Source organism: Camelus bactrianus, chromosome 6, assembly GCF_048773025.1.
Source record: "Camelus bactrianus isolate YW-2024 breed Bactrian camel chromosome 6, ASM4877302v1, whole genome shotgun sequence".
NCBI classification, from domain to species: Eukaryota; Metazoa; Chordata; class Mammalia; order Artiodactyla; family Camelidae; genus Camelus; species Camelus bactrianus.
In genome coordinates, this window is record NC_133544.1 from 63,006,264 (window position 1) to 63,019,506 (window position 13,243).

The window sequence follows — 13,243 nt, forward strand, 5'->3', positions numbered from 1 at the left end:
TCTTTTTTCTGTCCTGGCCTTCTCTCTCTCTCTCTCTCTCTCTCTCTCTCTCTCTCTCTCTCTCTCTCTCTCTCTCTCTCACACACACACACACACACACACACACACACACACACTTGTGATGATGTGTATTTTCCCCCTCTTCCTTCCTCCCCCCTCCCCCTCCCCGTTGTGTCTCATGCTCATTCTTTCCCTCACTTCTTCACCATCTGTCTTTATGGACTTTGGCAATCTGGGCATTTTTACTGCCTGTTTTCTCTTATCTGGAAAGACAAAGAGAGGCCGGGTTCTGGAAATGCTAAAGGGAAACAAGCCTTTCCAAGCTGCCTCCAGCTCGCTCCTGAGAAAAGTATGAGCTGACAAGGCCAAGAAATCCAAATGGAGTCCTGGAGTTGGAGGGAAATGTGATGGTGACATTGATAAGGGGCCAGACGAAGGGCCACAAGGCAGAAAGACAAGTTTGCTGGTGAGAAATAATTGTCTTTAACACCCTGGGGACAATGAACCCAACGCTCTTGGTTTCTGAGGAGCAGCCATCTTGGTCTTCCCCCTTTTCACGCTGGCATCTGACTTCCTGCTGCCCAGAAAGCAACCTGGCCAGCATCTTTAGGTGACAGACTCGGAGCCCCAGGTGGCACTGTCAGCAGTGACTGTGGGTGCCACTGACAGGAGCAAGGGAGAGAGACACTATGGGAATGGAAGAAGAGAAAGAAGAGTAATGTGTGTGTGATAAAAGAAAGGCTGGTGTAGTGGCAGAATAAGCAACTGGGCATGGAGTGGCAGAGGGACTGGGGTGGGGGGAGTCCTGTCTGTGGAACTAACTAGCAGGGATCTTACTTCATTTAACATATAAAATAAGGTTCTGAGAGGGAAGGTATAGCTCAGTGATAGAGTGCATGCCTAGCATGCCTGAGGTCCTGGGCTCAATTCCCAGTATCTCCATTAAAATAATAAATAATCCCCCCCCCCAAAAATCAATATAAACTAAAATGAGGTTCTGAGTCTCTCTGATTGCCCATGAGGCTGGAAACATGCCTCTGGGTAGTAGAGTGCAGGCCTCAGATATCTCCCTTCAGTACCAAGAGCTGTCTATGAGTGAGCCCCATGTGGGTCATTCTTCTGAGCACAGTTCTTACAGCAGTCAACCCGGCCCCCGTCCAGATGGCTGGCCCCCTCCTGACTTTCACTCATCAGGCCACAACAGTGTGGTTCATGGAGCAGAAGCTGGCTTGGCAAAAGGAGTGAGGATTGGTTTGGGCATCCGTGCCGGAAAGTGTTCATTGGCCCTCTGATAAAGACAAAATGACCCTTTGCCAGTCCAGCTCAGCAACAGGCCAGCATCCTGTGTCCAGAAGCAAGGGAGGATCTTAAGACAGTTATCCAGTGGTGTCTGGGGTCAGCCGGTGCTTTGTGAGCTTTCTCAGGGGAAGGGGAAGCAGCTATGACATGTACCCGCCCCTCAACACTGTCTAGCCTCACAGGTACTTGCCTGCTCTGCTTCGTGGGCTGCCCTGTGATGTTAAAACCCTGATATTTCTCCAGAGAGAAGCACAATGGCTCCTGTGCACCCTCCCTGGTATTTTCTGAATAGATTTATCCATCTGTCCATCCTCTCTAGTCAGTAATCATTAGCACCTACTGTGTGCCAGGCAGGTATAGGATCTTAAGATTGTCCTGGCCAGCAGAGTGTTGTTAAAGGCTGCATGTGCAGGGTGGGCTGCGAAAGAACAGGGAAGTTTCATTCTCCACAGCAGCGGCAGCAACAGCATTCCTTGCCTTCTGCAGGGCATTCCTTCCTGGCAATGATTTTTAAAGGTGGTGCAACTTTCTTGTGGAGACCAAGGCACAGGGATATGTTTGAACATCTGGGCTCCTGGTTCAATGCTTCATCCTTATGCTTCCCAGCCCCATAGCCCCTAATCCACCTTTGTGCCCACACTTCCAGACAGCTTGGATTGAAGGACCCCAGAACAGGTAACTTGTGGATGAGTATCCTCCTGAGGAAAAGGTTGAAACAGATTAGAAATTGAGGAGAAGGGTCAGGGATACCGGAGGAAGCAACAAGGGAGAACAAAGCAACAATGCAAGATGTGGCCTGATGTGCAAGTGTGGCGTCTCGAAAACCCTCCAAACCATCCCCTTCCCCATCCACTGTGCTTTGCTTCCAGTTGTCAGCATTATCCTGAGCAAATCATGCCCTCTTTTTGAGTTCTCATTTCCTAGTTTATGAACAATCAGAATAAGCACTTAACACGTTATACAGCAGTACACATGTTGCAGGGCATCCTATGGGATTAAAATGGACCACACTTCCATTTTACAGAGAGGGAAGGGAGGCTTAAAGAGCTTGACTGACTTGTCCCGAGAGGACATGACCGTACAGGGAAGAGCGCCACAGCCATTGGGTTCTCCGGGTTCTAAGTTCTATGATTGTTAGTCAGCCCAGGCTGCCAGGTCCCTGTGAGGGAGCCATCTGTGCCTTCGTCCTTCCAAGCTACACAACCCACTTCCATCATTACTACTTCACTCCTCACACAGGCTACTCTGAGCTCTACTTGCTTGCTCTGCACTTGAAAAAGACACCAGAAACCCACATGGTTTTTCGCTCACCAGGTGTCACTGGGCAGATCTGAGGGGAAGAGTGATAAAGTCACAGTCCTGGCTCTGTGGTGGCTGTAAGGACTTAAAACCAGTGCCGCAATTCCTTTATCCATTCTTAAAATTTTCTTAAAGAAGATGTTCTGTTTCAAAATGGATTAGAGAGATTGATTTTTTTTTTTTTTTTGCTATAGGAATGTTTTATCCCTTTATCTTTTTTAAAGGTTATATTCCATTTATATTCCATTTAAAGGTTACTATGAAATATTGGTTATATTCCCCATGTTGTACAATATATCCTTATTTTATACCTAATAGTTTGTACCCCTTACTCCTTTACCCTTATATTGCTCCTCCCCCCTTCCCTCTCCCCACTGGTAACCACTAGTTTGTTCTCTTTATCTGTGAGTTTGTTTCTTTTTTGTTATATTTGCTAGTTTGTTGTATTTTTTAGACTCCACATATAAGAGATATCATATAATTTTTGTATTTCTCCATCTGACATTTCCCTTAGCACAATACCCTCCAAGTTTACCCATGTTGCTGCAAACGGCAAAATTTCATTCTTTTTTTATGGCTGAGTAGTGTTCCATTGTGTACATACACCACATCTTCTTTATCTGTTCATCTGTTGATGGACACTTAGGTTGCTTCCACATCTCGACAATTATAAATAATGTTGCTATGAACATTGGGTTGCATGTATCTTTTTGAATTAGTGTTTTTGGGTTTTTTTTTGGACATAGACCCAGGAGTGGAATTGCTGGGTCATATGGTAGTTCTATTTTTAGTGTTTTGAGAAACCTCCATACTGCTTTCTGCAGTGACTGCACCAGTTTACATTCCCACCAACAATGTGCAAGGGTTCCATTTTCTTCACATCCTCCCCAACATTTGTTATTTGTGTTCTTTTTGTTGATAACCATGTTGACAGATGTGAGGTGATATCTCACTGTGGTTTTGATTTGCATTTCCCTGATGATTAGCGATGTTGAGCTCAAGAGATGGATTTTAAATTGCCTCTTTTACCTATAGTCTATAATGTATCCATTTAAGGTAAAATTTCCCCCGGAATATTGTTCCTATTCTTTCCTTCCAGTATTTGTAATCCTTTGACCTCGTGTGCCTCCCCTCCGGCTGATCGACTCCACCTGGGGAAGCCACAGAGCGGGCTCTGCTGAAGTGCACGGGGTGTCATGCTTGACAAGATAGCACACAGTGGGGCTGTTCCTTACCCTCCACCAGGAGGAGTGAACTCAGACTCTGGACTCCTGAGCTCATTCATGTCTTGACTTTCCATCGTGACGTCTTTTATGGCCTTTGGTTGTAGCCTCTGGTCAGTAAAGTTAGGAGAGCAGCACATTTCTGGGGGCAGAGAACAAATGACTTGTGTCTATGAACATCCTGGCACTGCACCTACCTTACAGGAGGTCTATAACTCTTGGACCTGTGTTTGTGCATCTGGGTTGCGTATGTGGACCCGCAGTTTTATGGACCATGGAGGAGACTGGAGAACCCAGGATCAGATGAAGCAGGGATATAGGGAGTCTTTTGCCCTGAATTTTCCTGAGACGAAAAGCACAGCTAGAGTTACCTTAGGGCAAGCCTGTTTACTACTATATTGAATTACCAAGGGGAGGAAGAGGAGGCAGTGACACCTAGCTACAGGATCTGGGTGTGTGCAAGCATCAGGATGCTGTCGTGTGCTGCATGTGATGTGGAAATTCGCCAACCAGGTCAGCACATTGGTGACCTCGCTTTCACTGCCCGCACCCAGAGTGCCCCCACTCTTCCCTCCACCTGGGGTTGTGCAAGGCCTGTGACGGGCACTCCTTTGGGGTCCTGGTGTGTGCTGCCTGGTAGCTCTTGAAAAGCTTTTCCCCTTGAAGGGTATGCCCCCTGCTTTCTTTCTGCGTGGTGTCTGGCCCTGTATGTGTTTCTTATCGCTGCTGTAACAAATTACCACAAACTGAGTAAACTACAGAGATTTTATTACCTTACCATTCTGGAGTCCTAAATTCAAGGTGTCAGCAAGGCTGTGTCCCTTCTGGAAGCTCTGGGGAGAATTGTTTCCTTGCCTTTCCCAGCTTCTAGAAGTCATCTGTATTCTTTGGATCATGGCCCCTTCCTCTGTCTTCAAAGTCAGCAGCATAGCATCTTCAAATCATTCTCTCTGTTTTTTTTTTTAGCTGAAGTATAGTTGATTTACAATGTGTTAGTTTCTGGTGTACAGCATAGTGATTCAGTTATATATATATAACTGAATATATATATATATATATATATATATATATATATATACATATATATATATATATATATATATATATATAAACATATTCCTTTTCATATTCTTTTCATTATAGGCTATTAAAAGATATTAAATATAGTTCCCTGTGCTATACAGTAGGACCTGTTGTTTATCTATTTTGTATATTGTAATGTGTATCTGCTAATCCCAAACTCTTAATTTATACCTCCCTCTTCTTCCCCTTTGGTAATCATAAGTTTGTTTTCTATAAAAATATGGAAGGCTTCACACATTTGTGTGTCATCCACATGCAGGGATGTATTCTTCTCTGTATTGTTCCAATTTTAGTACATGTGCAGCTGAAACGAGCACTCACACCTCTCTTTCTCTCTGTCTCTGACCTCTGTTTTCCATCATTACATCTCCCTTTCTAACTCTGACCCTCCTGCCTCCCTGTAATAAGGATTCTTGTGATGACACTGGGCCTACTAAGATAATCCAGGATAACCTCTCCACTTGAAGATCTTTAATCACATTTGTGAAATTCCTTTTGCAAGGTAACATTCACAAGATTAGGATGTTGACATTTTTGGGAAGGTGATTATTCTGCCTGTCACAGGCCCCATAAGTTCTGATGTCATTGTCAAGGGGAAGAAGTGAATGAGAGGCTTCTGTGACTCCCCAGGGATCAGAGTCTGAGGATGAGGGCTGGGCTGGGGCTTAGGGGTACCTCTCCGCAGGGAGCAGGCGCTTACTCACCCTCTCCACAGTGGACACATTCCAGGTCAGTGATGGAATCTGCACTGTCATGGGTCTGACAAGGACTCTGCGTCCCTGCCAGTTCCGCAGCTTCCCCATGGGCAGGAGGCTTTGAGCCCACCTCTCCTGCTTGGCAGTTGCTAGGCCCTGGGCTCTGGGCAGGGCATGAGATTACTGGGTTCTGAGACCTGCCTGTCTCTCTCTCTCTCTCTCTTTTTTTTTTTTTTGGTATCCCTCTTGTCACTTTGACATTAAGCTTTTCAAACTGGGCAGATTAAGTAACCAGGCCCTGACTTCAGCATCTTCTTGAAGTCTCATCTTCTTGATAGCCTTTTCACCTATTTTTTTAAAGCCAGGAAACAGAATGGAAAGAAAAGAAAAAGAGGAGAAAACGCCCAAGAAATACAGAGAAGGCTGAGGTTCCAGAGGGCCGTCTAGAGAAGCAGCCACCCACCCCCACCCCCCAGCCAGACTGCAATGGACTAGAACCAGAGTCTTATGCCTTCTTGTTTGTTTTGTCCAGCTAGCCCCCAATTATAAAATTCTCTGTTACTGCGCTCTTTCCTACCTATAGGAAGCATCTCGACTTCCCTGAGCAGGGCTAGGGGCTCCTCACAGATGCCTGCCAGCTTCTGTGAAGAGCTCTACTGACACCATATTGCTTTGTGATCACCTTTTAGCTCAGCCATCTCCCCTCTTACAGTGTCAGCTTCCTGATCACAGGAAAGGACTTGTGTCTTGTTTATAACACCCCTCACCAGAGTATCTAGAACTTGTAGGTTCTTTGTAGATAATGGTTGGTTGGATGGAGGGATGGATGGGTAGATGGATAAAGACCCTCACATCTCAATCTGCAGTGGCCACTGGTCCCCATCTTCATGTGGCTTCCCTGAGGTCACAGTATCTCAAACATGTAGAATTCAGGGTCTTGCTAAGAAGAGAGAGGGCACGTAGCCATCAGCAGCAGAAGGGTGCTGGGTACAGACAGGCAGAGGCAGGACGCCTGAGCAGGGCAGGGTCTTGGCAAGTGTTGCCTTCCCTCATTGACCTTTCCTCTCCGGATGGAGGCTCAAGTTTCAGCCTGCTGTGAGGGACGCTCTCCTGTGGTACAGGGAGACTGAAAGTGCCCTCTTTCCCCATAGTCACATGCTGTGTTGGCCAACTGCAGGGCGAAGGATCAGAAGAGGCCTGCAGCCATTGTTCCAAGGAGATGAGGCAGCCTGTTTCCCCCATCCCATTGTCAGGATTTCTCTTTTATGTCTGAAAGTTCCCTGAAAAGGCTAAAAGTTAAATATTAGTCAAAGGCTGGGTTCTTGTGGGGATTAGCTCAGGAGGGACAGAAGGCACCCACAGCAAGTTAATATGACAAATTGCCCCTTCCTTCAAACCTCTCCCATCCCCCAGGGAACAGGGTGAAGAAGTCTCTCTAGCTGCCTAGATAGGTCCTGTTTACATTTTCTATCCCAGCACATTCCTCCTCCAGGCCCTGCCCTCTCCTCCCCTCAGTGAGAATGATTTTCTTTTCTGTTTGATGAGATCTAGTTCCTTATTCTGTAATCCTTCCCTATCCTGGAGCCACAAGGGTTTTGTTTCCTAATCTTCCTTTCATAGAGCAGCCTCCTTTATCCTTTAGTCACTATTGTTTGTATCTGTTTGAACTCCCAGGTCCCAGATGCCCAGCCTTGTACCGAGCATGCTTCAGGTCCCCTGGGAAGAAGTTGCGATTACAGGCCCAGTAGTTTAGAGTGATTTAGGTTGAACTGTTACCAGGCATGTGATCCTGAACTCTTTATTGAATTGAGTAAGATAAACCAAAGTGTACATATCAGAACATCTCCGTCCCTCGGAACATTTACAAAATGTTCTCCCACTTCCGGTACTCAAAATCCTACCTTGGACAACATGTTGTGGTTTTCCTTATATGACACCGTCTTGGGCAAAAGCTCCTCCACCGTGAGTCAAGAGTTCCTACCCTCGAAGTTAAGCTTCCTGCTGCCCTTTTGACTCTGAAACCAACTGAGGAAATTCCTAGGGCGATTGGTGTGCATGGAACGTGTAGACTGAGATGAGATTGAAAGATTAATGAATTGTGGCATTTTCTTTGAGTATGAAATATTTGTTGAGCACCTACTGTTTGCAGGTACCAGTGATATGCCTTGGGATTAAAAATTTGGAAAAGTCACAGTCCTGCCCTTCTAGTCTACAAGGAGACAGAGTAAAAGAAACAGATAATTATAATACAAAAAAAAAAAAAAAGTACCAACCTTAGATATTAACAAAGTGATCTGGGAATAGAGAGGAGGGATGAACTTTGTTCCTTGTCTATAAAATGCGGCTGATACATCTTACCTGGCAGGCACCTTGTCAGGAATAAATAAAATAATAAAGACTCACAGTACAGGTACATTTGAACTGGGTCTTGAAAGATGAGAAGGAGCTTGCCAGGTAGAAACAGGGCAAGGAGGAAGGTTACAGATGGATAATAATGTCAGGTTCTTACCCTGCAGAAGTGTGCTCCAAATCAAGGAAGGTTGGAAAATACTTGAAAAGTAAAAGCACAGTTTAAGGATAAGGTATTGATGTAACTTGATCACCTGTTCAAGTGAAGTCAGAGGCCTGATTAAAAGCTTGAAGAAAGTATAGAGTCTCGTGCTTTTATACATATGGCTTGTACCCTTGGAGAACTAGAGGGGTACTGGTCACTGTTTCAGGGGAAGGGGAAGCAAGAAGATTTTAATTTTTTTTTCTTTATTCTCAAGTGCTTCATAACTACTAGGAAGTTGGGTCCCCTTCCTGCAGCCCCAGGGCTCCCATGGGTTGCTTAGGGAGTGTGGTGGTAACAGTGTCCTAGTGCTCAGCCTCTGAGCCTTCAGCCAGCCCTTGGAGGTTCCATCATGTTGGCATTTCTGTTGGGAGCCTATGACTCCTAGCCCTCAAGGCCACCAAAGATATCAGGATGGTGGCAAATAAGCACGTGAAATCATGCTCAACATCCTTAGTCTCTTGGGAAATGTAAATCAAAGCCTCAATGAAATACCACCACAGACTCCTTTAGAAGAGTCAAGCTTTTGAAGCTGACAATACCAAATGCTGAGAAGGATGCAGAGCAACAGGAAAGCACATTGCTGGTGGGAATGTAAAATGATAGAACCACTTTGGAAAACAGTCTGGCAGTTTCTCACAAAGTTAAACATACTTTCACTTATGACCCAAAATCCCATCCTGGGTATTTACTCAAAAGAAATGAAAACTCTAGTCAAAGACCTCTACAATCCACTCAGAGACTTCTGTGCCAGTGTTTATGGCAGCTTTATTTATAATAACCCCCAACTGGGAGCCATCCAGATGTCTACCAGTAGATGAATAGAAAACTGATACATTCATATAAAGGAGCACTATTTGACAATAAAAAGGAACTATAGTATATACAGCAACATGAATGGATCTCAAAAGCACCATGTTAAATGAAATAAGTCAGAGAGAAAAGGCTACATACTGTATGATTTCATTTATGTGACATTCTGAAAAAGGTAAAATCATAGGAATAGAAATCAAATTGGTGGTTTCGGGATGTAGGGGAAAGAGACTGACCTCAAAGGAGCACAACATGCAAGAGAACCTTTAAAGTGTTGGAAGTGTTCTATAGAGAGAGTGTAGGGGTGATTAAACACCTGAATATATTTGTCAAATCTCATCAAACTGTACGCTTACAAAAATGAATTTTACTATGTGTAACATATACCTTGATAAACCTAAGTAACAATAGATTCATCTAAACCTCTTTCCTCTTGTAATAGCCTATAATGAAAAAGAATATGAAAAGGAATATATATATATATATATACACACACACACATATGTAACTGAATCACTGTACTGTACACCAGAAGTTAACACAACATTGTAAACCAACTACACTTCAATTAAACAATTAAATAAAATAAACCTCTTCCTAAAATCAGGTTCAGGAAGATGACATCCAGGATCGTACCAGTCGCTCAGGGCTCCTCTTGAACATACAATATCTTGAAAACAGAGCCCACACATGCCCTGATGAGATGCTGGTTTTTCTCCAAAGCCAATGCCCACTGCTGGCTTCCAGCCCTAGGCAGGGCGTGTCCTGACCAAGCTCTGAGTCGTGGCACGTAATCCCCATTTGTAACCTAACCTACTAACCTAGCCAAGGTTTCTGGACACTGCGGCTGAGCTTGTGGCATTGGCTCACCTGTTACAATCTTGTATCAGGAGCAAAGAACATTTCTGCTTTTATGCAGAGGGTGTCTTGGAGCCTCATTCTGGCTTGAGGGTATGTTTGGGGGTCTGTCATTTCAGTGCTCCTCACATGGGTCAATTGTGCCAGTGTGCGGTGGGCCACCCGGGTTCAAGATGTGTTCACAGCTGGGAAGCTCCTGGCGCTGGGCCTGATCATCATCATGGGAGTTGTACAGATCTGCAAAGGTGAGTGTCTTCAGAACTTGCCCCGCCCCTGACACGTACACACCCCTCACACTGTCTTTGGATGTGTGCACACCCTGAGATTTCCCAAACCTGTCCTTGAATGACTTCTCTTCTTCCCTTGCTTGACAAAGGGAATGAGAAACTATCTCCCCCAGGGTGGCTGGGAGTTGGGACGGCCCCCTCTGGTGTGCAGAGTTTAGTCCTCCCATGCTGCCCTCATGGCTCCAACACAGGTAGGAGAAGATTCCAGATCTTTGGACTCCTGTTGCCCTTTTGTCCCAGCTCCAGGGCAGCTCCTGGTATCTTATACTGTGTCTTGTCCACATCTTAAAATGGGAGACAGAGGACATTTTTATACGTTTCCAAATTACTCATAATCTCTACAAGAGAAAGCTGTACATTCCTGGGGCCCCTGCCAACATTCTCCATTGGATTTGGTCCTTTCCAAGCCCGAGTCTATATTTGGTTTCCATGGGACCCGTGGCAGCACTAGGCTCTGCCCAGTGTCACTGCCTCCTGGAGAAAGTCAGATGACTAACAGAGAGACCTCCCCCTCACCCCCCCCCACAAGTCCTGGAGGCAATGTGAGGTGCCTGGATTTTGACTCCAGGAAACAGAATTAAGGTTCTGCTATATAACGTGCTTAATTATTTTCATCCGTTAGATTAAATTATTTAGCAGGTTATATTATTTCCAGCAATTTAGACTTAAAGAAATCACTGGGCTGTATTTTCAAAGAGAGTGAGTCCCTCCCAATCTGGTCCCAGTGCTTTCTCCTGATCACTCTCATCTCCTTATTTCCTGTCCAAATGCTCGAGTAGAGACGAAGATGTAAAGTGTGGTCAGCTACGCAGTATCTCACTATGACCTCACTCAGCAGCCTTTCTTGAGGGCTCACTGTGTGCAGGACACTGTGTGCTGAGGGCTGGGAAGGCAATTGAAAAGCTCTTCACTGCAGGACCCCTGCCTTCAGGAGACCTACGCCGTGAAAAGGGGGACCAAACACATGCCTTAGGGAGAGACTAGTGGATATTGACAAAGAGAACAAGCTTGAGCTAATAACAGCATCATGGAAGCTTTGTTTGAGTGTCATTTGTTCTTGATGCTGTCTTCATAAGGATGTGGACACTGACAGTGACTCCAACCCTCCAAATCCTCCTAGCAAGCCATCTCCAATTTACCCTGCCCTGACTAGCAACCTCCCTGGCCTTTCCTCCCAAGGAACTTTGCCTTTTGAAAAAGGAGCATTCATAGCTGTGCTTTGAACCTGAGTCCCCATTTGGACTCATGGCTACCGGGTTCAAGGGGGGCCCTGGACCTGTATTTCTCTGCTCCTTTTGGCCTAGTTCTCCAGTATGTGAGGTTCACTGGAGACCAGGACTAGGGGCTGCCGGGCCTCTGACGTGTCTCTCTGAGCAGCCTCCTGCCCCTGTCCACAGGACAATACTTCTGGCTGGAGCCAAAGAATGCATTTGAGAATTTCCAAGAACCCGACATCGGCCTCATCGCACTGGCTTTCCTTCAGGGCTCCTTTGCCTATGGAGGCTGGAACTTTCTGAATTACGTGACTGAGGAACTTGTTGATCCCTACAAGTGAGTTGCAGTAGCCCAGCTCTCCCCTCTTTCCCTTCAAAATCCACAGCACCTGCCTCTGGAAAGAGGGAGCCAGCGGGGTGGGTATAGCTCAGCAGTAGAGCACATGCTTAGCATGCATGAGGTCCTGGGTTCGATCCTCAGTACCTCCATGAAAGAAAAAAAAAAAGGCATGGTACTGCCTTACCAGAGACGTATAGACCAACAGAATAAAATAGCCAGAAATAAGTCCTCGATTATATATATGGTAAAATGATTTTCAGTAACAGCTGCCACGATAATTCATGGAAAGAGGGAGCCAGGTGACCACTGTCTACTTCTCCCCTCAGCCCCCTTCTGACTGTGACCTGGTCTATCCTGAAGAGACAGTTCATTTCCCAGGAATTTAAACCATTTATCACCCACCCTGCCAGCAGAAAAATGACCCAGTGACCATCCCAGAGCAGGTTAAAAGAGGAAAATGGTGCTGAGGTAACACCACTGCCTTAGAGAATGAAATGTGCCCTGAGAGGATTCCAAGCATCTTACTTACCTGTCCCACGACAGGCAGGTCTTTGTGTCTTGAAGAGGGGGCCGGGGTGTGCGTTGTGGAAATTCTGATCAGAGAGAATTCAACAGGTGTGGAGCATATTCCCAGCCTAAGCTGCCCCATTTCCTTTCAATCATCCTGCCCATATGGAGACAAATCCACCCCCCGGGGAGAGGGAGCATCACAGAAGGCTGCAGTGTCAGCCTGGTGTTAGAAAGACAGAAGGCGCTCCCTGGACCCCATGATGAGGCAGGTGGTCCCAGGTACCAGGCCTTTCCTCTCTCACCTCCTTTCCCTCTACAGGAACCTTCCCAGAGCCATCTTCATCTCCATCCCACTGGTCACATTTGTGTATGTCTTTGCCAATGTTGCTTATGTCACTGCAATGTCCCCCCAGGAGCTGCTGGCATCAAACGCAGTTGCTGTGGTAAGACATCAAACTCAGGGAGGGATAAATTAGGAAGCTGGGATTTGCAGATACATGCTACTATATATAAAGTAGGTAACAACAAGGTCCTACTGTATAGCACAGGGAACTATATTCAAAATCTTATAGTAGCCTATCATGGAAAAAATCTGAAAAAGAATAGAGGGATAGACACGTATAACTGAATCACTTTGCTGTACACCTGAACCATTGTAATTCAGCTATACTTCAATTTAAAAAAAAAAAAGAAATCAAATTTGCACTCCCTCAGACCAGGAATGTTGAAAGACTTGCCGGTTTAGCCCCACTCACTGTCCCCTGATCCGTGGATTGGTGAAATGGAATTCATCCCAAGTCCTCAGGACAAAAGCCACAGCTTCAGGTGCCCAGGAGCAAATGGACAGCCAGGCTGTAACAGCCAGCTACAACAGCAGAACTGAGCCATTGCCATAGACATCCTGTGGCCTGCAAAGCCGAAATATTTACTATCTGACCCTTTACAGAAAAAAATTTGCCAACTCCTGATCTAGGGCACTTTAAACTCTGAATGGGATGCTTGTATAAAGGAGACAGGCTCCTCCTCAGAAAGACGTAATCTTGCATAAGACGTGCCATTTTTCTCTGCCTC

At 45.6% G+C, this 13,243-nt stretch overlaps 1 protein-coding gene and 1 non-coding gene across 5 annotated transcripts in view; one reads left to right on the forward strand and one right to left on the reverse strand.

The window, feature by feature from the left end:
• The window catches only part of SLC7A8 (solute carrier family 7 member 8), a 49,797-nt gene that overhangs the window by 26,316 nt on the left and 10,238 nt on the right, over positions 1–13,243 (forward strand). For all 4 annotated transcript variants that reach the window (XM_074365756.1, XM_074365757.1, XM_074365758.1 and 1 more), the window contains 3 exons: positions 9,941–10,066; positions 11,506–11,659; positions 12,492–12,615. In XM_074365756.1, the coding sequence (XP_074221857.1) occupies positions 9,941–10,066; positions 11,506–11,659; positions 12,492–12,615 (404 nt within the window). The remainder of the gene's footprint in view (positions 1–9,940; positions 10,067–11,505; positions 11,660–12,491; positions 12,616–13,243) is intronic.
• On the reverse strand, positions 5,119–5,221 carry LOC123616779 (U6 spliceosomal RNA). The gene has a single exon (XR_006724779.2). It is a non-coding gene; the product is annotated as a U6 spliceosomal RNA (small nuclear RNA).